This window comes from Miniopterus natalensis, chromosome 13, assembly GCF_054644295.1.
Source record: "Miniopterus natalensis isolate mMinNat1 chromosome 13, mMinNat1.hap1, whole genome shotgun sequence".
Lineage (NCBI taxonomy): Eukaryota > Metazoa > Chordata > Mammalia > Chiroptera > Miniopteridae > Miniopterus > Miniopterus natalensis.
This window is the reverse complement of record NC_142093.1, coordinates 29,203,183-29,227,692: the sequence shown is the minus strand read 5'-3', so window position 1 is coordinate 29,227,692 and position 24,510 is coordinate 29,203,183. Positions and strand designations below refer to the sequence as shown.

Genomic DNA, 24,510 nt, shown 5'->3' with positions numbered 1-24,510 from the left:
CTGTGTTAAAAGGCTGCTTTAGTCAACAAGGCAAGGAATGAAAAGAAACTAAACTAAGTTAGTAAATGGAAATTAGCATTTAGGAAGAGAACTTCTGTACCCCCCAAATACTTTCACTCAGATTACTCCAGTGCCTTGGTTTCTGTATTTTTCCTTACAGAGATCTTAAATTCCCTTTGTATTTTTAATAATTATTATGAATTTATCCCTTTTTTGTTTGTTTGCTGGGTGGGGTGTCCTGTGGGGCTTGGTAACCTTTAGTTCGTCAGTTAGAATCTTTGATTATTTTATACTAAGCTGATGACTTAAGTCCTTTTGTATTGAATTTTTATTTTTTAAACAGAAAATTGGAAATGTCTTCTGGAAAACTGGCCAGATTTGCAGATGGCTCTGCTGTAGTACAGGTAAAAAGTCCAGTTTTTTACATTTCATCTTTTTTTTTTAATCTTTACCAGAGGATATGTTTTTTTATTGATTTTAGAGAGAGAGGAAGGAAGAGGAGTAGAGGGAGAGAGAGAAACATCAGTGTGAGAGAAACATCCATTGGTTGCCTCCTGCACATGCTCCGACCAAGGATTGAACCTATAACCTGGGTATGTGCCCTGACCAGGAATCGAACCCGAGACCCTTCAGTGCATGGGACTACACTCCAATCAACTGAACCACACCAGCCAGGGCTACATTTTCATCTTAAAATTGGATATGGAGATGTTACTAAATATTTTTACACCATCATACAACTTTTTAAATTGTAGCACTGGAAATTAATTCAGACCATTCCTAGTGTCAGAACCATTCCAGATAATCAGAGAGTCAGAGGGCTGGATATATTAAATGACTTTTAAGATCTCTTCCAAACTTGGGTTTCTATTTTATTCTGTAAGTAAATTCTATAATGCTTTTCTAGAGAAAATGATTTTACTGGTTTCTTCAATAGTAGTACTTGGGACATACTTCTTTATGTATAGCCTAAATTTCCTCATAAGGAGTAGAAAATATAATTGAATGAGTCTTTTTCCTTTTAGTTATATTGCTTTTGAAATCTCAGTGACTGTTCTAATACACAATATGATCATGCAGGGAGGATCAAGATTGGACTACTTGTGAATACTTCTTTTCATTGTCATTAGGTCATAGGATAACAGTTCTCTTTACTTGGATTTATTGGAGTGAGGATTCATTCAGTCACAACTTATATGTTAATATCTGATTTTAAAGGAATTTACCAGTGTTGTTTATTTTTAACTAAGTTAGGTGACACTGCAGTGATGGTCACAGCGGTCAGTAAAACAAAACCTTCACCTTCCCAGTTCATGCCTTTGGTGGTAAGTATTTGCTGATTTACCTGAACCTGTATATATAGCATAAATGTAGAATTTGTAATACTTTTGTCATGTCTAGTAAGTGCAAAATGTAAACGTCCAACAACAAAGGATTTTCCCTAGTTGTTTGATACTACTTGAAAGACTTTAAACTGATTGCTTCATAATCAATTCTTGTATTAGTAGTTAGCATACTTTAGAATGTCCATGATCAAAAGTTAACAAGAACAGTGGAAGTACATAAGTACTTTGATGTTGAATAAACAGCAAATGCATTGTTTTCATAGGTTTCCCATCAGTATGAGTCTGCAAGTAGATGTTTGCTGAAGAGTAAAAAAATTCATTAGGATTTTATAGCTTCCCTCTCTTATGAAAAGGAGGGATGCAGTTATATCTAACAGTGTTGACACAAAAAAGAAAATGTTTGACTTGACCAGAATAAGCTACTGTGGGGAGTAGTGGAAGGCTTTTTAAAAATGAATTTGCTGAAACATTTCTATCACCTCTCCTTTCCTAAGTGATACAAAACTCTACAAGTAAGTAAAATATTCTCCACTTTTAGTCTGGAATATGTTGTTTACAACCTCAGGAGAATAAGCATCATCATAATAGTTCTTAGGGAATAGTTTGTTACTACAAAAAAGCAGTCAAGTGAACTCATTTTTTTCATTGCTACTTCAGGTTGACTATAGACAGAAGGCTGCTGCAGCAGGTAGAATTCCCACAAACTATCTAAGAAGAGAGATTGGATCTTCTGATAAAGAAATTCTTACAAGTAGAGTAATAGGTAAGATATTAACCCTCTCTGTTAGGCCTGTTTTAGCACCTCTCTCTTTCATCTGTGTTCTACAAGATCTCTAAGTTTTCTTTCATTACATTATACAGCTTAAGATTATTTACCTTCTGTATCCTCTCACTCAAATATGGACTTCATTAGAGGAAAAAAATTCTTTGGTCACTACTGAACCTCTGGGACCTGGTACACTGCCTGGCACAAAATAGGCATTCAATAAATATTTGTTGACTAAATGAGTGAATCTCTATTGAGTACATAAATTCCATTGCTCATGTCTCTACTCTGTTGAACCTATCCCTAGTAATTTTCATTTTTATGTTTAGCATAGTAATTCCTAAAAGCATTCTATTCATCAGCTACTGAAATATGTCTGTAATCTTTCAAATCTTTGACATCCTTTTATCCTCCAAATTTTTTTTTTAATATATCTTTATAAATTTCAGAGAGAGGAAGGGTGAGAGAGAAAGAGAGAGAAACATCAATGATGAGAGAGTCACTGATCACAGCTGCATCCTGCAGCCAATCCACTGGGAACCTAGCCGGCAGTCTGGACATGTGCCCTGCTTGGGAATCAAACCGTGATCTCCTGGATCATAGGTCGATGCTCAACCTCTGAGCCATGCTGGCCAGGCACAAAAAGACTGTAAGCCTTTGGACTGAAGAAGCTCAATGAACCCCAAACAGAATAAACATAAAGTTCAAAACCATATTAAACCAATCACTGTATTGCTTAAGAATAGATACATATATGGGGGAAAAACAACAAAGACAAGCAAAGGCAAGATTAAACAAAATTCAGGATAGCGGTTACCTCTGGAGAAGGATGGGGGCATGAGATCACAGAGGGAAGCTCAGAGGCTTCAGATGTATTAGTATATACTTTTTCTCAAGTGACATAAGGGTAGATAAGTTTTAGTTATTCTTTAAATTGCATATATACAAAATAATACTTTATGCATGTATAACAGATTGTAATAAAAAATAGAAAATAAACTAATGAAGTTCATCATTTCTTCTGTGTTACCTATACAACACAAGCCAAAAACCTGAGACTCATCCTTGGCCACACCCTCAACCAAATCCAATTAATTATCCTAAATCTTTCTAATCTTCCACTTCTGCGGCCATACCCTGGTCCAAGCCTCCTTCAACTCTCACCTGGAGTACTGAAACCCCTTCCTCTCCCTTAAGGCAGAAATCTTTGACATCTTTAAATATTGTAGGATCGCTTGTATTTTATAGTTCTTCTATCCAGAAATTGCTAGTTTGTGTATATTTATATACATTTGTCAGACACAATACTAAGGTAGGATTTTTTTTTTGGTCTGCTATTGGTCTTAAGTCTCTTTCCTATGCTTATATTAGTAACTGACACCTGTGAAACCAGAATGAAAAGCTGCTAATTTTAGACGTGTGTTCCTGCTTTGCTAATTTTTGTTGTTAGGGCATGGTGTGTATTAACTGAAGCACTGACATTTATATTTATCTTTGTCCTTTTCAGTAAATCAGTCCAAGGGGATGTTTTTCTTTTGACATATTGAACAGCTAGCTATATTATTTTTTAGCCCGGTGTTTAATAGGGAAAACATTTTGAACTGTCAGTACTATTTAATATCTTTTCTCTTTTTTTATTGGCAGATCGTTCAATTAGACCTCTTTTTCCAGCAGGCTACTTTTATGATACACAGGTAGGGTTTCCTTTAGGTTATTTGTTTCCAGAACAATCAAAAATTATTTAATGAATCCCTGTAATACTTATTGGCTAAACATTATAAAAAGAATACAAAATGAGAATTTTTGGTGATGCTACTACATTTTCCATTAAATTTTTTTAAAAACATAATTTTATAAAGCTAATATTTATTCAATGTCAATTTGAGCTGATACCTGAATTATAAGTAGGAGTTAGCCAACCCAAGAGTGTGGGGGAAGCATTCCAGGAAGATGGAATGGGAAGCACAAAAGCCCTAAAGCAAAAAAGAAATTGATGAGTTTGAAAGTTTCAAGGGATTGAGATCAGTGAGGGCAGATCAGTTTCGGATTTGTAGGTCACACTAGTAACAGGCTGGACAATCAACACAACTAATCTTTATTAATTATTTTTATTACTGGGTCCTCTAAACCATTATATATTTTTTTTAATTTTATTTTGTATTGTTTTCAGGTGTATAGCATAGTGGTTAGATAATCATATACTTTTTTTTTTTTAAATATATCTTTATTGATTTTAGAGAGAGGAAAGGAGAGGGAGGGAGAGAGAGAGAAACATCAATGATGAGAGGCATTGATCGGCTGCCTCCTGCACGCCCCCAACTGGGGATCGAGCTCGCAACCCGGGCATGTGCCCTGACCAGGAATTGAACCCCGGTCACCTGGATCCTAGTTCGACACTCAACCTCTGAGCCACACCCAGCCAGGCGTAGACCTTCATTATATTTTAATACTTTCTGAATCTTTTCTTTCAGAGTGACCCATATACTACAAGTATTTTATTTATTTGATAAAAATAAATATGCCTTGTAAATATGCCTTTGCAAGGATGTCACTGCCTCAAATTATTTTAAGCATAAGATATAGGCATATTATTGCAGTGTAAAATAACTTACTGGTTTGTTTTGTCTGTGCTTATAAATGAGGTAACAATATTTTTATGTAATAGATTAATCAGAACCTTTTAGGAAGATGCTATTATTTTTCCTTTCAAAGATGAGGAAACTTTTGAGGTTTACTTTAAGTAATTTTCCCATGGTCAAGCATGTAGTTAAGTGATAGTAAGAATTAAGGGGTCTGACTACACAGCCCATGCTTTTAACCATGTAGTGCTGCTATATTTTAGGCCAAGATGTTAACCGAAATGATAATTCTCCCAAATCAAGTATGTTTTGTTAAGTGCTTTGAATTTTTTCCTTTGTATCAGGTCCTTTGTAATTTGTTAGCAGTAGATGGTGTTAATGAACCTGATGTCCTAGCAATTAATGGTGGTAAGTATAAAAATAGAGATTAAAATTAATGTTTTTTAAAGCAATGAAATATTTTTATTTCAGCTCTTATTTTTTTATTTTTTTAAGCTTCTGTAGCCCTCTCGTTATCAGATATTCCTTGGAATGGACCTATTGGTAAGTTAGGATTTGAAAATAAGAAACACTTATGATTTTTCAGGAAATACTAGTGAGCATGCTGTTAGCAAGTACCTAGATTTATTGGCTCCAATTTATTATCTATTATTATTATCTTGAATTAGATGACATTCTAAGACTTATTTCAGCTCTTTGCAACATTTTCATCCTTGCCTTGGCCTTTGTTTCTGATAGCAGTGTTATGGTGTTAGAGATTTTGTCTCCCTAGAAACTTTGATTTCTTAGTTGCTTCTCCTGTTTGAGGACCTTTTTTTTTTTTTTACTGCAACATTGTCAGAGTACATACTTAACAAGATAAAAACAAACATGTTTGTAATTTACAGTTCTTATAAGTTTTAATCATGCAATATAAAAATGATTCATGGAGTAATTATTAAGTGTCCTAAATGCCAGGTACTGAGCTAAGAACTTAAGGAACAAAGGCAGACTAGGCACCAGCAATTCAAAAACAAATGAGGCAGTTCTTGGGAAACACAAATAATTATTTATAAACAGTATTATAAAGGTGAAGTCAAAGCGCTAAGAAAATAATAGAAGAGTGGGTTTAGTCTTGTAAGTCTGTCGAGGGTCTTCTCAAAGTAATTAACATTTAAGCTGAACCTTAGTTGGATCAGATGATAAACATTTGCCTTGGAGAAAGTACAGTCTAGAACTAGGAGAAGAGCATGAGCCTAATCACAGAGGTGTGGAAGAAATTGTATATTTGAGCAACTCAAAGTGATACAGTGAGGCAGGAAGGTGGGATGGGGTGAGTAGGATACTCTTTGGGCCTTAAATACCATATTAGAAATATGGACTTTATTATGGTCACAATCAAAGATAGGGGTTAAAGCCATTACTGGAATAATTTCTTGAAAACTGAGAGTTTTTATTAACTGCCAATATTTTAATATACTTATAGGGGCAGTACGAATAGGAATGATTGATGGAGAATGTGTTGTTAACCCAACACGAAAAGAAATGTCTTCCAGTACTTTAAATTTAGTAGTTGCTGGAGCACCTAAAAGTCAAATTGGTAAGTACTAAATTTGTTCTGGGTTTTACTTATGAGTTCTGCCTTCTTAAAAATGCATTTAAACTCTTTTTTTTGTATGTGTATTTTGTCAGTTAGTCATAAAGGATTTTTGTTTTGTTTTATTGTTGCCTTATTTTGGTAGTGCTCTTGCCTCATCAGACAATACCTAAAATTATAGAATGTTACACAGCTTCTATTGAAATATACAAAACTCTTAAGATAATTTTAGTAATTATTTTTAAATTGATAAGCCAGTCTAAAAATTAAAATTCTAAATCTGGTAATAAATTGTTTTATTAATTTAAATATGTTAATTTAGCTAATTCAGTCATTTCTAGCCTGTTTGATGTCCTCTGAGACGGAGGTGACCTATTTTTGAGGTGGAAAACTAGTAATAAAATAGAAGAAATGCCTTGGGTCATCTTCATGCCTTATAACAAAAATGTCATAAATGCTTGAATGAAAATCAGAGCCTGGTTCTACTGAAGGAGAATGGGCTTTAATAGAATGGGCTGGGTTTGAAACCCAACACCTGCTATACTTTAGCCATGCTATGTTGGACAAATTAATTAAGGTTTCTTCTCAGTTTATTCTACTTATGATATTTGATGTCTGAGACTTTTTGGCATAGGACCTTCTGATGTGGAAACATTTTGATGAAATGTAAATTAAACTTTCAGTGTTTTTTGGTACAATTAACGTGTGAAACAGCTCATTTCTACCTTCTTTTGGGTTATTGGTCAGTAATGGATTAGGATTAGGTACTATATGATAGAACACTTGTAACATTTGTATATTATCTACATAAGAGTTAGGGATTGTATTGTTAAACTAAATAACAAGGCTTAAGATGGAAATTTATTTTTCTCTCAGGTAAAAGAAATTCAAAGGTAGGTGAGTCCAGGATAGTTACCGCAGCTTAAGAAATCTAGATTCCTTCTAGCTTATTGCTCTGCTATTCTCAAGGTGTGGCCCTCATCTTCATGCTTGATGAACTGGCTACCAGAGCTCTGACCAACTTATTGGACTTAGGGGCAGAAGGAAGAGAAAAGAGGGGAAAATAGCAAAAAGGTGTGTGTCAGCTGAATGAGTTACCTTCCCTTTTAAGGAGCCTTCTCATAAGTCCCCACATAGCAGTTTCTACTTAGATCTCATTGGGCAGAACTGTGACACGTGACTGCATCCTTGACTACCATGGAGGCAAAGAGAGAGTTTTTGGATTCTTCTGTAGAAGGTAGGGTTCATACTATAGAGAACTAGCACAATGTAGAGAGGGTATTCCAAAGATTTGGGGGAGCCATAAATAACACATGACCCCATCTTATGTGAGCATCTCAGAAAGGGCCTTGAGCAAAACCTTAGTTTACTGTTTAAAGTTTACTTGGTCTACACCTGAAAAAAAAATTTTTTATTATTTTTTCTTTTTGCTTAAAGTTACAGTATCAGTTAATAAATTGATCTGGCTACTTTACAGGGTTGTGGTGAAGATTAGAGTTAAGGTTTGTAAAGTGCCCAGTATAATACCTAGTATCTAGTAGGCATTCAGTTAATACCTGCTATTATCATTAAGACACAAAAATAAACTTGTTTCTAAATGGTCATTTAGCCTCTATCTGCCTTAAAATTTGAGCCCCTCGTTAAATTTAAGAATATAAACCTAACTTCAGATATCAAGTTTTCTTTATTTATTTAATGCTGTTTACATTTTGGAAGTATGTTGATTCTAAGACGATAAATCAAAAAAGTGGATATACATGCCATTAATAAAGTTGATCTGTTCAATTTATGTCATATCATGCTATTTGAAAATACTATATTGGCAATATGTTCAATAGCTATCTTTTTTTTCTTCTTTAGTCATGTTGGAGGCCTCTGCAGAGAACATTTTACAGCAGGACTTTTGCCATGCTATCAAAGTGGGAGTAAAATATACACAACAAATAATTCAGGGCATCCAGCAACTGGTAAAAGAAATTGGTGTTACCAAGAGGACACCTCAGAAGTTATTTACCCCTTCACCAGAGATTGTGAAGCACACTCATAAGTAAGAACATCTATTCAAAAGAAACTGAAACCTCTGGCCAGTGGTTCAGTTGGTTCCAGGAGCACTGTCCCGTACACCAGAAAGTTGTGGGTTCGATCTCCAGGCAGGGCGAATACAAGAGGCGACCGATTGATGTTTCTCTCTTTTCTCTCTCTCTCTCTAAGAATCTCTTTACCAAAAAAAATAAAAGAAACTATGAAATTTTCACCAGGTTTAATCTCTCAGAAAAATATTTCATATGGAAGCACTGTCCATGTATTACTTTTCAAATAGCACCCCTCTGTTTTTTGTTTTGTTAATCCTTACCTGAGGATATTACTTTAGAGTGGGAGGGGGGAAAAGGGAGAGAAACACTAATTGGTTGCCTCCTGCACTCACACTGACCAGGGCCGGGGATCAAACCTGCAACCCAGGTACATGCTGTTGACTAGGAATTGAACCCACAACCCTTTGGTACATGGGCTGACACTAACCACTGAGCCACACCATCCAGGGCAGCATAAATACTAGTCTAATGCTTTAACAAGGATAAACCCACATCTTCAGTGTCCTAAGTTTGAATTTCAAAGGAAAGGGGAAGTGAGTTTATTGGTCAAGATTCAGATAATTCGCATATCTCTCTGAGTCAAGGAAAAAGAATAGAGTATAAGATATTTGAGTAAGGAAGCTGTTGAGGTTCTCAAAAAGAAATCAAGTATAACCATCACTATATGCCCAATGCTTAGAACAATGCCTGCACATTAATGAGTTATATAAACGGTCCCCAGCAAAAGAGTTGCCTGCAATAACAGCCAGAATGGGTAGAAGGAAAAAATAAAGAGTAAGTGTAAGAAAAATTTAAGGTGAAGTAAATTAAACAATTAAGAATACAGGGTGTAATACCATGTGTGAGTAATTCCCCTGAGAGGTAAGGGGAAAGAAATGTGTGTTCTGTATTGCATTATAAGTAGCAAACAGATTAACAGTGTTAAAGAGCAGTAAATACATTTTAAAATTCTTAATGAAATGTTTCAATATTTTAGCTTATTAAGTGTTTCAGTTTTGTAATAGACACTGCCTTGTGTTTCCAAATACTATACTGATGTTTATCTTGTCTTAAAATAGACTGGCCATGGAAAGACTCTATGCAGTTTTTACAGATTATGAACATGATAAAGTAAGTATACCTGGATTTTATTTTAAATAATTGTTCTGGGAATTCTTTTTTGTTGTAATTCACATAAATTGTATATAAGTATCAGTCTTATTTTTATAAAAAATCTCTAAGCAGAAAGTATAAATAAAAGCCTAGCTATGTGCTTCTACATTGTCCTTTTGCTGATTAATACAAGTTTTAGGGACATGTGTAAAAATATTTGAATGAATTCATAAACAGGTAATATCTCTTACAAATCAATAACCAGTTCTAATCTTTTAAAGAATACCACCATTAGAGAAATCTAAGTACTGTTACAATGTGTTAATTGTAAAATAATTTTGAAATAGAAATGTTGAACATTGCCATGTATGTGTAAGAACTGAACCTCTACTTTCTTTTAGATTTCCAGAGATGAAGCTGTTAACAAGATAAGATTAGATACAGAGGAACAACTAAAAGGTAGTGGTGTGTTTTTTAAATTTAAGAAAGTATTTAAAGGAACAGATTTTTAAATTTTTGGATGTGAAACCTTGAAGAAATCAGTTCTTACTGCTCCTTAGTTTTATCTTCAGGAAAGTTGTGATAATGATACATCCCAAATTACTCTTAAAAGTGTTAGACTATTTTCATAATATAGTTGACTGGATTTGTCAGGTAACATAATGCAACAGAGAGCTGATTTCAAAGCACTGTTCTGGTACAAAGCAAACTAAGTACCCAATAACAGTACATTTAAGGTATAATAGTTGTTGCGTATCTCCTACTTGAGAACATTTGTTTTATCTACTTTTTTTGCCTGAGGACTTAAATGTTCAGAGTTAACTCCCTTGTTTTACTCTCATAGTTAATTGATTTGATACTGTGAACTTAAGTAAAATCCTGTCTTCCAAAAAAAGAAAACCTTTATTTTGTCTTTCTTCTGTAGAAAAATTTCCAGAGGCCGATTCATATGAAATAATAGAATCTTTCAATGTTGTTGCAAAGGATGTTTTTAGAAGTATTATTTTGAATGAATACAAAAGGTAAACATATCCTTTTTTGCTGGAATTGAAGCATGCACTATCTCTGCAAGTTGCCTTGAAAGTGGCAACTTTCTCAAAGCAAGGAGCTATTCTTTAAAGTGAACAGGAAAGAATTATCATATTTATTTTATAAATGAGTACCTGTTGAAGAGTGTGTGAATTTTGTGGATGTATTTGACTGTTTCTCTGTGGGCCTTGTGTATAGAGCAGTGCTTTACAGCCCCGGCTGCATGTAAGGAATTACCTGCAGAGCTTTTTAACAATACAGGTGTATGGGTCACGGTCACAATCCGTAAGATTCTGATTCAGTGGATCTTAGGGTGAGGCCCAAGTAAACTTCTTAAAGTTCAACAGGTAAAAGGATATGCAGCTGGGGTTCAGACCTTCCTGGTAGGGATAAAGTAATAATATATGATTTCTGATTTCCAACACTGCTTTATACACTTATTTCCTTTATTACTATAGGTGTGATGGTCGAGATTTGACTTCACTTAGGAATATAAATTGTGAGGTAGATATGTTTAAAATTCTTCATGGATCAGCATTGTTTCAAAGGGGACAAACACAGGTAATATATGTAAAAAGCTACAATTATTTGCTGAATCAGGATTGCTTAATTAGATCTAATAGAAGCACATTATGTAGATGCTATAGGTTTTTATCATATGGAATGTATTAACCAGATTAATATCTGGTTTTTTAAAAATATTTTTAAAAGCTTTTTTGAGGTACACAAACTTAATCGCTCATATTCCTTAGTTTATGGGATTTTGTCATTGTTGCTCTATTCAAAACCCTCAGTTTGTTTTCCCCATTTAGTCTGTACCTCAGTCCTATTCTTTTCCCTTACATAGGCACCCATTCTCTTATATTTAACACATACGTGTATCTATTGTTTTGTGTACAATATTATGCTTTATACCTCCTCCTTTTTCTTTTATTAATCCCTACTTTAACTTTGCCAATCTAATGAGTACAAAGTGGATGTCATTTTTTTCATTTGTATTGCCCTAGTTATGACTAAGGTGTCTTTATATAATAGCCAGTCAACATGGTCACAGTATTAAACCATACCCTGGGGGGTTGCACACCTCTAAGGGCCCTATTTTCACAGTGTCCCTGGAACTGTGTGCAAAGTGGTAGCACTGGTTCAGGTTTGCTCTTTGGTGACTCATCTGTTCATATCTTTTAGCCAGTTATCTTTCCTTTTTTAGTATGGTTAACTGTCTTTTTTCTGCTGTTTTTCAGTGATTTCTTATGGGACTTAAATATTACTTTTTCAGTAACCAGAATTTGTATGTATCCTCTCCCTCTTGGTCATATGCCTTTTTTTTTTTTTAATTTATCTTTATTGTTGAAAATATTATGGATGTCCCCTTTTTCCCCCATTAACCCCTTCCACCCCGCACCCACTCCCTGCCCCAGGTGTCATATGCCTTTTAACTTTGCTTGTGGTAGCCTACTATTATGTATGCAGTGAACCTGAAATCTTTAGTTTTGATGTAGTTAATCCTTCCCTGTTTAACTTTTGTGGATTGTGTTTTTAAAGTCTTATTTAGGAAATCTTTCCTTACCCCAGAGTCACAAAAATATGCACTTTTTTTTCTATTAACATTCTAGTTTTAGCTGTCAAATTTAGACCATTAATCTATCTTGGAGTTTATTCCTACGCATACTGTGAGGTGGAAACTTCCAGAGTGAGCCAGTTTTACAACACTATTTATTAGTAATTCATTTTTTCCTGTTGATTTGCAATATCACCTTATATTCAGAGTTTACAAATATATTTTGAAATATATTCTTCATTTTTCTGTGAGCCTCCTTGACCATTGTCAAACTGTTTTAATATGGTTTTGAAGTATGTCTTAATATATAAAAAGCAAATCCTTTTTTATTCTACCCTCTCCCCCAATTATTGTCTTAGGTATATGTTACATTTGTTCTTTCATTTGAATTTTACTATTATATCAAGTTCTGAAAAAAATCTAGAATTTAAATTGGTATTTCACTGAATGTATGAATTCATTTGAGAAATGATATTTTTACAATTTAAATCAGTCTTTACAATGAATATAGTCTCTCTCACTTTTCATTTAGGTTTTCTATGCCTCTTAATAAGTTTTTAAAGTAACTCCATTAAGATATTATACATACTTTTGTTAGCCATTCTGACAATCTCTGCCTTTTAATTGGAGTGTTTAGTCCATTAATGTTCAATTTAATTAGTGATGTAATTGAACTTAGGTCTGTCATTTTATTATGAGTTTTTGTTTAGCCCCTCTGTTTTTGATTTTCTGTTCTTTCTGCCTTCTTTTTGGATTAACCAAATATTTATTTTGGAATTCCATTTTAATTTGTCTACTTGCGTTTTAGCTATACCTCTGCATTTTCCAGTGCTTACCATAGGGAATACAATATACATCATTAATTTTTTAGTCTTTCTAGAGTTAATTTTGTACTACTTCACATAAAATTAGTAAAGTTCACAACCATTTAGGTCCATTTATCCCTTCTTCCATTCTTTATACTGTGGTTGTCTTATGAGTTACATTTACATGTGTTATAAACTCCACAAGGTTATGTTATAACTTTTATTTCAAACAGTCATAGATGTATTTTAAAGAAGGCAAGAGGGAAAGATTTTTTTATATATATTGACCCACATATTTACCACTTCTGATACTTTTCATTTCTTCCTGAAGATCCTTGTATCCAGCTAATATTTCCCTTCAATCTGACAAGACTTCCTTTAGTATTGTCCTGTGTGTCTTCTGACAACAAATTCCTATTTTTCATTTACTTGAAATGTCTTTATTTTGCCTTTAAACGCAAAGAATCTTTTTTCTGGATAAAGATTCTGGGTTGCTGTGGGGGTTTTGGTTTTATTTTGTTTTTTTGGCACGTAAAACTGTTCCACTGAGTTTTTTCCTCCATTTTCATCTGATGAAAAGTCAGGACTCATTCAAATCATTGCTCCTTGTGTTATTGTTGTCTTCTGGGTGCTTTCAGGATATTGTCTTTGGTTTTCAGCAGTCTGACTATGAAAAGTGGTTCTCTTTGTATTTATCCTGCTAACCGTTTCCTGAGCTTGAACCTGTAAATTGTCTTTCATCTAACTTGAGAAATTTCAGCCATAATTCCTTCAAATATTTTTGTATCTCATTCTCTCTTTTCTCTCCTTCTGGGATTGCAAGTACATGTGTTAATCCTCCTGATAGTGTCCCACAGGTCCCTGAGACTATGTTCTCCCCCTACTCCTTTCTATTCTTTAGATTAGGCAGTTTCTATTAATCTGTTTTCATGTTCACTGACTCTTGTCATCTCCTTTCATTATGAGGTAATATATGTTTCAGCTCTAGAATTTCCATTTGGGTTCTTTTTTATGTCCTTAAGTGTAATAGATTTTGAAAATCCTTGTTTGTTAATCTAACATCTGAATTAGCTCAGGGTCAATCTCTATTCATTGTCTTTTTCTCTTGAGAATGGGCCCTATTTCCTGGTTTTTTGTAGGTTGTATCCTCAGTGTTTTGAATGATACATTGTAGAGTCTCTGGATTATGTTCAGTTCCTTCAAAGACTAATTTTTTTAAAGGCAGTTTTATTGACTGAACCTTTATTCAGGCTTTCTTTATGGTCAGATTTTATTAATATTCTTTCCTCCTCCCCTAGCACTTCTAGTACAGTGCTTTATATATGTAGTCTATATGATGTTAGACCTTTGGATTATTGATTATTGTATTAAGCACCATGTATAGATTTCCATAGATTATACTTATCCTTTTTCTTTAAGAGCTAATTCGGTTCTTCAAATATTTCTCATTTTCACCTTTGTTAGTAAATTAAAGCCTAACAAATTTTGTTTCTTCTTCTTTAGGTGTTTTGTACTGTCACATTTGATTCATTAGAATCCAGTATTAAGCAGGACCGAATTATAACAGCTATAAAGTAAGTTATGTTTTTTGGTTGTGATGTTCCAGTGTATAATTGAAGTTCATGGTATATTATTATTCATTATTACTTTTAAAAACCTGTACCTCTATACTTCTTTTTTCTGTTTACATAATTATAATTTCAAGGGATTTTTTAATGCCTTTTAACTCATTGGTTGAAACAAATATTGGTAAAGAATTTAATTCTTTGATATGGGTATATTTAGTTTATTCTGTCTCTGGAACCATTCCTCAGGACAGATTTCCTGGGTAATCTTGAATCGATCGATTATTCTATTACAAAGAAGAGAGCAAATAAATAAGCAGGAATCCAGTTGTTGAAACAAATCTGGAGGCTTTTGTTACTAAATGAAAATACCTTGTCTGATTACAAGGCACATATGAATTTGTGTTCATAATTACTTAGCTCTCCTCTGTTCCTAAAATGTCAGCAATAAAATGCTGTTGATCAATTTTATACAGTAAAAATCTATATTATAATCCCCACCAGCATTACTGCATCAAAGTTCTAGGACTCAAGGCCACCATAGCTCTTCTTTTCTCAGTACCTAACAAGGTTGCTTCCATTTCTCTGGTTAAGCGTCTCAGAAGACTATAGGACTGCCTCTCTCTTCCTACTGCCCAACTGATGAGGATAATCCCCTGTATCTTCACGATAGTATCGCTTATTGTTTATCATGCCTCTAATAAAACTGACAGTGAAACTGTTTGTATAAGATTGGAATGTTCATTGTAATCATAATCCTTTTGGGGGAAGCTCTTATACTTTATATTATAAATTCTCATCTGGGCCAAAACTTGTTTGCCCTGCTCTTCTTCACACTGACTCCTTTTCTCTTCTAGGAGGCAACACTGCTTCAAACCCTAAAAAGATCTTTGACTGTCAGATCTTCTGATTGCTCTCAGCTATATCATTTCAGTTACTGATCTTCATTTCACATGTTGACTGGGAAAAAGATCATAACTGAGACTTAACTGATGAGTTTATAACATTTATGATTCTCCCAATAGTTATTAATACTTAAAAAATATATATGTATATCTATGGTCTTAGTATTCAAATCTGGATATTTAAGTGCAAAATTGTTTTCCAAATCTGTGTAGAATTCAGTCATAAGCCCCAGAAAAAATACTGTCTCTGACATCCTTCTAATTCTTCTGAGTTTCAGTTTCAGACCAATTCTTTGATACCCAATTGTGTTTTTTTAAATCCCTTTAGATCTCTTTTAATTGTTTATTGAAACAAATCTGTATCTGTCTGGTGTTTTGAATATTATCCTTTTTGTTTGTAGTGGAATAAAAGATAAAAATTTCATGCTGCACTATGAGGTAAGGTGAATTTTTTTTTTTATGAAAACATTTTATTATGAAAAATATTCAGGATACAGCCAAGTTGAAAGAATTTTACAATGAATACCTTTATACCTACCTAGGTTCTTCCATTAACATTTTACTGTGCTAGTTTTATGATATATCTTTTAAGGTGGATTTTGGGGCTGTTATTTTATTGCATACAGAAGGGATTTAGAAAAATAAGTAGCTGTCTAATCAGCAACTTCCTGTTCGGAGTCATACATTAAAGTATAGTAGACAATATTGTTTTAGTCACGAAAGAGCTGTACTTATTCATGTACGTCAAACAACAATGGGGCTTTTCAGATGCCTCAAGTGGCAAATTACTTTCTCTCTTTTAGTTCATTTATATGTTCATATTTTACTTAGTTGATTAGTAGTCAGAAAGCTGAGGTATTTAATATTAAAACACTTTATATGTAATTTTTATATGTAATTGAGTTTATGATTGACTTTATTCACGACTAATTGTAAAGGACCAGACAAGACATATAATACTTATTTTAGTATTTAAAGCATACACACTGGGATGCTAGTGTAAAGTAGCAAGTCACTTCACCTTTCGACCATTGTTGGCTGCCCCAAATCCCAGTATCTCAATTTTGGTGAACCTCCTATAATTAATAGAGAACATTTCATATAATATATACTAGACAATAACCATAAACCTGGTGATTCTCACAGATCTGGAGTCCCTTATAAATATCCTGTTCTGGATATACCCAGATGCTACAGAAGCACGTCCTCTATCGTGAGCCAAAGAGCACATAGCAGTCTTTTTTAAAAGGGCAGCTCTGAAAAATGTAGCTCTAGCTGATATTGGGAAAAGAGGTAGGAGAGGGCGTAGGACATATGGGCTATGTTGTATCATCACATTTTTTAAAATCTTTTATTGTTAAAACACAGATAATGAAACCAATATAAACCAAAATGTGGCTTAGAGTTTTTATACGGCAGACATCCATGTAACCACCACCCAAGTGAGAGAATAGAATGTTGCCAGTCACCCCAGAAGCCACTCCATGTTTTTCAACCTGGTCTCAACGCCCTTCTTCCCCTAAAAGTAACTACTCTCCTAAGTATTACAGTAATCACTTCCTTGTGTTTCTAGTGTACATCCCTAGCTACTATAGTTTAGGCTTACCCATTTAAAAAATTTTGATATTTCTTTAAGTCTCTTTTAACCCATAGATTTATCCTTCATTACATTCATTTCCTTATAAACTGTTTGAAGCCCCAGAGCCATTTGAACTATAGAGTTCACCACAGTCTGGGTGGTGCTGCAGTCATGGTGCAGTTTAGGCATTTCCTGTTTTTCTATCTCCTGCAGATTGACTGCTAGATTCAGAACTTGTTCAGATTCATAATCCATTACTCCTTAAAAATATTTTATTAAAAAAAACTGGAATTCCAGATTTTTATGGGAAATTTTCCAAGTTTTTTAAATGATCACACTAATTCATATTTCTTTAAGACAATGTATTAGTCAAATAAGAGTTTGCAAGCTCTGTCTAAAGTAAAACAGTTACTGGAAAAGATCTATTTCCTCAATGTAGATTTTTTTTTTTAAATATGTATATATTTTTTTCTTATTAGTAAAATATATCTTGCCCTGGCTGGACTCACTTGGTTGGAGCATTGTCCCATGCATGGAGGGGTCATGTGTTCGATCCCCAGCCAGGCACATAAGGGAGGCAACCAATCTATGTCTCTCTCTCTGTCTCTCCCTCTCCCTTTCTCTCCGAATAAAAAATAAGTATGAAAACATATCCTCAGGTGAGGAAAAAATATATAGATATATATCTTGTTATTGTTAGTAATTTAAACATTATAGAAATTTATGGTATAAATCCCGATAACCATCCACTTCCCACCCTGATTCACATATACACTAGAAACACCTACTTTTAGCAATTTGGTATATATTTTAGATATCCAGTTATTTTCTGTGTGTGTATGTGTATCTTTTTTTTTTAATTTTAACAAAATGTAATTCTAGAGTTTTGTAACTTGTTTTATTATTTAGATAATATATCTTGGATATCTTTCCATGTCAATTCTTTGTGTATGTGTTGTTGTTTTTTTAAAGTTTCCTCCTTATGCAACAAATGAAATTGGCAAAGTCACTGGTGTAAATAGAAGAGAACTTGGGCATGGTGAGTACAAATCTATAAACTTATGTGGTATTCTTACAGAGACTAAAAATGCATTAGTACATTTTTTGCTCATTATTTTTTATTCTAATTTAGGTGCTCTTGCCGAGAAAGCTTTATATCCTGTTATTCCCAAAGATTTTCCTTTCACCATAAGAGTGACTTCTGAAGTCCTGGAGTCAAATGGTATGGCATTGAAATATATTTTTCCTAGTCAAAAATACCAGATTCCCTGTTATATTCTTAACTTTTCAGAACTAATATTACATTGTTTATTACTACAGTACCCAAACCCATTGCAAGAGAAAAATGTGTTTAGTTAATCATGTACTTGTCTGCATCTCTGTTATTATCTAATTAGATGTTTTGAAAGCAATATAAAACAAATATTTCTCGTTATGTATCTGTTATAATAGATCCAGTTTGGGTTGTTTCTTTATTTTCACAAACCATAGAGCAAGGACACCCTGAAGAGAGGAAGGGCCAAAATAGACTGATCCATTAGGCCGGGGACACCTGTCATGTATCACAGATATAGGTAGACACCACAGAGAGAGGCTAGGTTAAAAGATCAAGTTAAAATTTTAAAAAATCACATGTCAAGGCAAGGTACCATCATTAAAGGCAGAAAGGGTACAGAGTTCTCAAAGATGTAGCAGGCACAGATCAGGTGGTCATAGATATTTTTTTTTAAAGTAAAATAAGGTAAGCTCAGAATTTGAACTAGAGACTTTCTGTTCTTTACTGAGTATGGTAAACCAAAGCCCTGTATCTTTAACTGCTTCTGATTAAGCAACAAAAGAGGTTCTTCTGGGAGGATTCTTAGAATCTCTAGCAGTGCTCTCTTTGATGATGGGTTTTCAATCTCTGTGCTATCCACTGAGGGACTGAATTTACTTCAGTTTAAATTTAGTAGCCACATATGGTGGCTAATGGCTATCATATTGGACCATACAGCTCTATAGTTCATTGTTTGGGAGAGCTTGCCTTAAGTGCTTTTAAAAAGAAGGAAAGAATATTAAATTTAATATTATAATTGAATATTTGTAAAGAAATAACCAATACTAATAATTTTGTATGTTTTTCTAAAATCAGTATATTATACCAATCAATGTCTCTCTCACATCGATGTTTCTCCTTCCCTCCTCTCCTCTCCCCCCCATTCTCTGAAAAGCAATGGAAAAAATATCCTAAGGTGAGGATTAAAAAGAAAAAATAAATCAGTATATTATAAAGCAAGTATTTTTATTTCTTTCTGTAGGATCATCTTCTATGGCATCTGCATGTTGTGGAAGTTTAGCATTAATGGATGCAGGTAAAAGAATTATATCTCAAAACTTCCAATGTTTTATATATACAGTACTTGATTAGTATAAAATATAAGGTTTTTTTAATATTAGATATTTAATTCCAATTAATTCCAAGTAAGATTTGAAGAAGTCAGATTATAGACCAAACCAGGCCAGAAGCAAAATAATTACAAAGTACAGCTTCAACTCTATAGACATCTGCTGGAATTCCTATTTTTTGGTTAAAAGCAATACACTGAAATTATTCACTTGCCCTTGGTGACCCAGTGAGCTTTCTCACCTTCCAAAAGGTGGAGAGCTCCACAGTTGATTCCATTCACCAAAGAAGTTTGGATTAGCAAGCAGAAGTATTAGGACTGATTAGGGAAAATAACCATGTAATTTTCTAGTCGCTTTATATAAGCCATGAGAAGAACAATGCCACTCATAGAGTGTACACAGAATTTTAGGAAGGAAGACTGCAATTCGTTCAATATATAATCTCTGGGTCTGAAACGCCAAAAGGGAAAGAGAAAGTTAAGAGGCTCTGATAACTATTGCCAAATAATCACCAATGGTGCTATTCAAAAAAAGAGAAAAGAAACCTAAAGTCACTCAAGAGGCCACACAAGGAGTTCCCTATAATTTATACATTTACAGTAAAAGTATGAAAGATAAGACAGCCTAACCAAAGATGAAATAAAAGAATAGTGTGACTATATAATATCATCTAGGAAGATTAAAACTTAAGCCAAAGGAAAAAAGCTAACAGCAGTTAAAGGTAATTTTCTAGTTGTGTTCAGTGGAAGGGAAACATAATCTGATATTTAAGGTAACTGGTAAAATACTATGCCTATTTTCACCTTCATAAATTCATTCAACAAATCTTTACTCTGTACCAAGCCCTGATTTAAGCTTTTAAGATACAAAACAAAGTCCCTGTCCTTGTGGAGCTTGCATTCATCAGTCTTTTAATCTCAAATTGGAAAACACAGAACAAATCCTGAAAAAGGTCAACTGAAAGGAGATTGTAAAATTTTTTTCTGTTTTAAATGAAATCAGATCTTTTGATCTAGACAAAAATCCATCCTAAGTAATAACGAGAACTTCAGGATGAGGTAACTAGTGTTTGAGAAATCACAGAGACTAGTTAGTATACCAAGGACAAAAAATTCTTCTGAAAGATAAGAAAGGTATTTTCTGTAAAGTATAACCCAGTGAACCTGAAAGTGACCCTTGGCAAGACCCTTAAATACACTATAAAAAGAATGGTTTATAAGGGTTTTATAAGGGAAGAGGGCTGTGGAGAGAAGGAACCAGAGGGACTCAAAATAAGTCATGCCATAGTAAACTAATTTTTTGTTTTCAAAAATATTACTAGGTTTGGAGTGAGTGAGGACTAACTTATGCAGTGTGTCTAGAGTTCAGCCTTGGCAGTTTATGGTCTTTGTATAAATGATGCAGAAATTGAAACTGAATGATAGGTGTACCTTTCATAACTGGCTGAAGGATGAGCAAAGGGGACTTGTTAATCTGATTGGTCAGTAGGAGAGAGGTCTCAAGTGAAATACTTCAGGATGTGTCATCCTAACCCTTGTCCTTTTCATTGTCTTTGTGTGTGAATTGACCGAGAGCACAGGCCTGCCAAAAAAAAGGATACTGATTGCAACCAATGAATACACAAATAAATGGAACTACCAATTGATGTTCCACTTATTTGATGTTCCACAATTGATGTCTGTCTGTCTGTCTTCCTCTCAATCAATAAATAAAAGAGTTTACTATTATTAGAGAGGTTTGTGCTGAGAACAGGTAGTACCTGTTAGAATTGTTTTAAGGGGATTTTATTATATGTTTAAGAAAAAATGAGGTAGGTAGATGATTTATTAAGACCTTGTCCCATGCACTGAAAGGTTGCCGGTTTGATTCCTGGTCAGGTCATGTGCCCGGGTTGTGGGCTCAATCTCTGGTAGGAGGCTGCAGGAGGCAGCTGATCATGTTTCACTCTCACATCAATAGTTCTCTCTCTCCCTCTCCATTCTTCTCCCTCTAAAAATATCAATTAAAAATCTTTTTTTGTTTTAATATATCTTTATTGATTTCAGAGAGAGGAAAGGAGAGGGAGAGAGAGAGATAGAAACATCAATGATGAGAGAGTCATTGATCGAGCCCACACATTGGACATGTGCCCTGAGCGGGAATCAAACCCTGATCTCCTGGATCCTAGGTCGACACTCAACTGCTGAGCCACTCCTGGGCGGGCTCAATTAAAAATCTTTAAAAAAAAGACCTTTCCCACTTAGTTTTGGCAATTTAGAATGCCACTCACTTACATTAAAGTAAGTGTCAACAGAATGATAAATACATGTTTTAGGCTGAAGTACAACATCACACAGAAGTTCCCTCTCTCAATTATAGGGGTTCCTATTTCATCTGCTGTCGCGGGTGTGGCAATAGGATTGGTCACCAAAAACAATCCTGATAAGGATGAAATAGAAGATTATCGTTTGCTAACAGATATTCTGGCAAGTATATTCACTTTTTCCAGTGTTTCATGGTAAAAATTATACATACTTTATAAGCAGCCTATGCTTAGAAGAATACTAGGACTCAAGAAGTACAGGTCCTTGTACTTGCTTTCCTCCTCTACATATTCTCCTTGGATTTTATAGGATGCGAGTTAAAAATATGTATTACATATAAGTATCCATACTATAGCTCACTTTAGGATGATCGTAAATTAATCCTTAAGCATTTAGGGGGAAAACATAATCTAAAAATAGTGTTTTTTCTGATTAAATATTTGTAACTTAGAGTCACAAATTGGAAGCAGCTGTTAATGTAGAAAATATGTCTTTATGTGTCATCTTAGAGGACACAGTTTACTTCTAAAGCTATTTTTTAAAATTGCTCAACGATGAATTTTGTTTTTGTTTAAAACTATATCATAATTTCTTAAATTCCTTAAGGGAATTGAAGATTACAATGGTGACATGGATTTCAAAATAGCTGGCACAAATAAGGGAATAACTGCATTACAGGTATTTTTAAACCCATTTTGTTTCATTTTTATAATATTAAATGTCATAAATCAATACTTATAAGTTTTTTGGCTTTTCATTATCAGGCTGATATTAAATTACCTGGAATACCATTAAAAATTGTAATGGAGGCCATTCAACAAGCCACAGGTAAGCCAAGCCAGTGGGCCTCATTCTCCTTTCATCATTGTCTAGTTTGTTAATGGAACTATAGTTCCCAGTAGGCTTATTATAAACATTAGGCTTATTATAAAGTGTTGCTTTAGAAAATGAAATTTCATGTAACACCCTAGGTCAAGAAGTATTAAGTTATTAGGTATGTAACTAACCACCAAAGTGGGAGACCACTGAAAATTTAATTTTTACAAATTAACTCTGTAAGACAGGATTTATAGAGAAGGAAATGTGAGGAGAATTGTCAAGGTAGTAACTGGGGTGTGAAGGGCTTTGATTATTAAGGCTAAAGAGTTTGAATTTTATGCCATAAAAACTAGGAATACTGCTACTATATCTGATCATACTTTATGTAGTTGTCACTTTTATTATGTTTTTAATCTTTCCTAGTGGCAAAGAAGGAGATACTACAGATTATGAACAAAACTATTTCAAAACCTCGGGCATCTAGAAAAGAAAATGGACCTGTTGTAGGTAATACATTAAAATTATTACTGATTTCATGATAAGGTAAACATTAGTATCTGAAAGTATATTGTCATTTTTCAATATTTTTAACTCCATACACAAAACAAAACTATTTTAAATACTTTTATAATTTAAATGCTTTAAATTTGAGGGAATATTCTTTTTTTAATTAAATTTACTGGGGTGACAATGGTTAATATGAACATATAGGTTTCAGGTGTGGGTTTCTATGTTACAAGATCTGTATATTGCTCTGTGTGCCCACCACCCAAAGTCATATCTTCTCCCTTCACCATGTATTAAGACCCCCTTCACCTCCCACCCCCCTCCCTCTGGCAACCACCACATTCTTGACATTCGAACTTTCAATAATTTTAGTCAAGTAACAAATTGTGTTTCTGTTTCATACTGAAATATTTTTACATGTGTCTAGGCCAAAAAAAAAAACTTCAATGACCAGGACATGTTTTTGATTCATATATGTATTTTAATTATATTTTTGTCTATACTACATTTCAGAAACTGTTCAGGTTCCATTATCAAAACGAGCAAAATTTGTTGGACCAGGTGGATATCATTTAAAAAAACTTCAGGCTGAAACAGGTAAGTGTTGTACGAAGTTTGAGTTTTTTATTTAATGCTGGGCCATGTAAGTTTGCCATTTCATTCCTATGGTGTTGCTCCAAAAACATATGTTTGGTAAATGAGAGAAAGACCAAGAGAAAAGGATATAACATAGATATGTCTTCACTATATATAAGTTTTCTGTATGCCTATTAATAAATTAGCAAATGCCCAGCCAGTGTGACTCACTGGTTGAGCGTCAGCCCATGCACCATGAGGTCACTGGTTCGATTCCTGGTCAGGGCACATGCCCAGGTTGTGGGCTCTATCCCCAGTATGGGGCATGTAGCAGGCAGCCATTCAATGTTGATGTTTCTCTCTCATCGATGTTTCTCTCTCTCTCCTTTCCTCTCTCTTTAAAATCAATAAAAACTTTTTAATTTAAAAAAATTAATTAGCAAATAATCATCCTTAACTATATTCAAGAAGAATGACCTAGAATTCCTCAGGTTTTTTTACAGTAATATAATATCAACATTTAGAAAAATGTTTAGTTTTTCACTTTAGAGGAGTTCTGCTTTAATTTTCTCTTATGATTACTTCTGCCATTTTTCACATAGTGTTACCCTTATTTAAAGAATATGTGTAGGAGTATAGTATGCTTTGATATGTTTTTTTGTGGAAGCAACGTTTGAGTTACCTAGTACTTACCAGCTTTGAGGTAAGGAGAGTGAGGAGAGTCACCTTAGGCAGTTAAGATTGAGAAATTGACATGATTTTGTTTTTCATCCATCTTTCACTCTAAACGATAAGAGGGAAAAAGAAGAAAAGTTAAGGGAAGATTTCTAGGATAGTCCCTATTCATAATTAAGAGAATAAAACTAAACCCTCCAAAATTAGAACTTAGATGCTTTATCCCACCAAATTATGGGCTGCAAGAAAGGACATTGGCTAGCACAGTGTTGGATATTTAGCAGGGGTGCAGTTTGTATTTGTTGGTGAATAAATTTCCTAAAGCATTGATTAAACAGAGCACAACCCTGC

The 24,510-nt window shown here is 34.0% G+C and overlaps 1 protein-coding gene and 1 long non-coding RNA gene across 2 annotated transcripts in view; one reads left to right on the top strand and one right to left on the bottom strand.

Moving 5' to 3' along the window:
- LOC148091637 (uncharacterized) overlaps positions 1-24,510 on the bottom strand; it is a 105,236-nt gene that overhangs the window by 67,241 nt on the left and 13,485 nt on the right. Inside the window, exon 2 of the long non-coding RNA XR_015715520.1 lies at positions 24,178-24,267. This is a non-coding gene — a long non-coding RNA (uncharacterized LOC148091637). The remainder of the gene's footprint in view (positions 1-24,177; positions 24,268-24,510) is intronic.
- PNPT1 (polyribonucleotide nucleotidyltransferase 1) overlaps positions 1-24,510 on the top strand; it is a 32,643-nt gene that overhangs the window by 2,923 nt on the left and 5,210 nt on the right. Inside the window, exons 2-23 of the mRNA XM_016222154.2 lie at positions 344-404; positions 1,251-1,325; positions 2,004-2,109; positions 3,757-3,806; positions 5,036-5,099; positions 5,187-5,234; positions 6,157-6,270; positions 8,128-8,314; positions 9,419-9,470; positions 9,854-9,911; positions 10,378-10,474; positions 10,940-11,042; positions 14,349-14,419; positions 15,717-15,753; positions 17,867-17,933; positions 18,027-18,116; positions 19,192-19,245; positions 21,638-21,744; positions 22,189-22,260; positions 22,347-22,410; positions 22,825-22,908; positions 23,422-23,505. Coding sequence (XP_016077640.1) covers positions 344-404; positions 1,251-1,325; positions 2,004-2,109; positions 3,757-3,806; positions 5,036-5,099; positions 5,187-5,234; positions 6,157-6,270; positions 8,128-8,314; positions 9,419-9,470; positions 9,854-9,911; positions 10,378-10,474; positions 10,940-11,042; positions 14,349-14,419; positions 15,717-15,753; positions 17,867-17,933; positions 18,027-18,116; positions 19,192-19,245; positions 21,638-21,744; positions 22,189-22,260; positions 22,347-22,410; positions 22,825-22,908; positions 23,422-23,505 — 1,745 coding nt within the window. The remainder of the gene's footprint in view (positions 1-343; positions 405-1,250; positions 1,326-2,003; positions 2,110-3,756; positions 3,807-5,035; positions 5,100-5,186; positions 5,235-6,156; positions 6,271-8,127; positions 8,315-9,418; positions 9,471-9,853; positions 9,912-10,377; positions 10,475-10,939; positions 11,043-14,348; positions 14,420-15,716; positions 15,754-17,866; positions 17,934-18,026; positions 18,117-19,191; positions 19,246-21,637; positions 21,745-22,188; positions 22,261-22,346; positions 22,411-22,824; positions 22,909-23,421; positions 23,506-24,510) is intronic.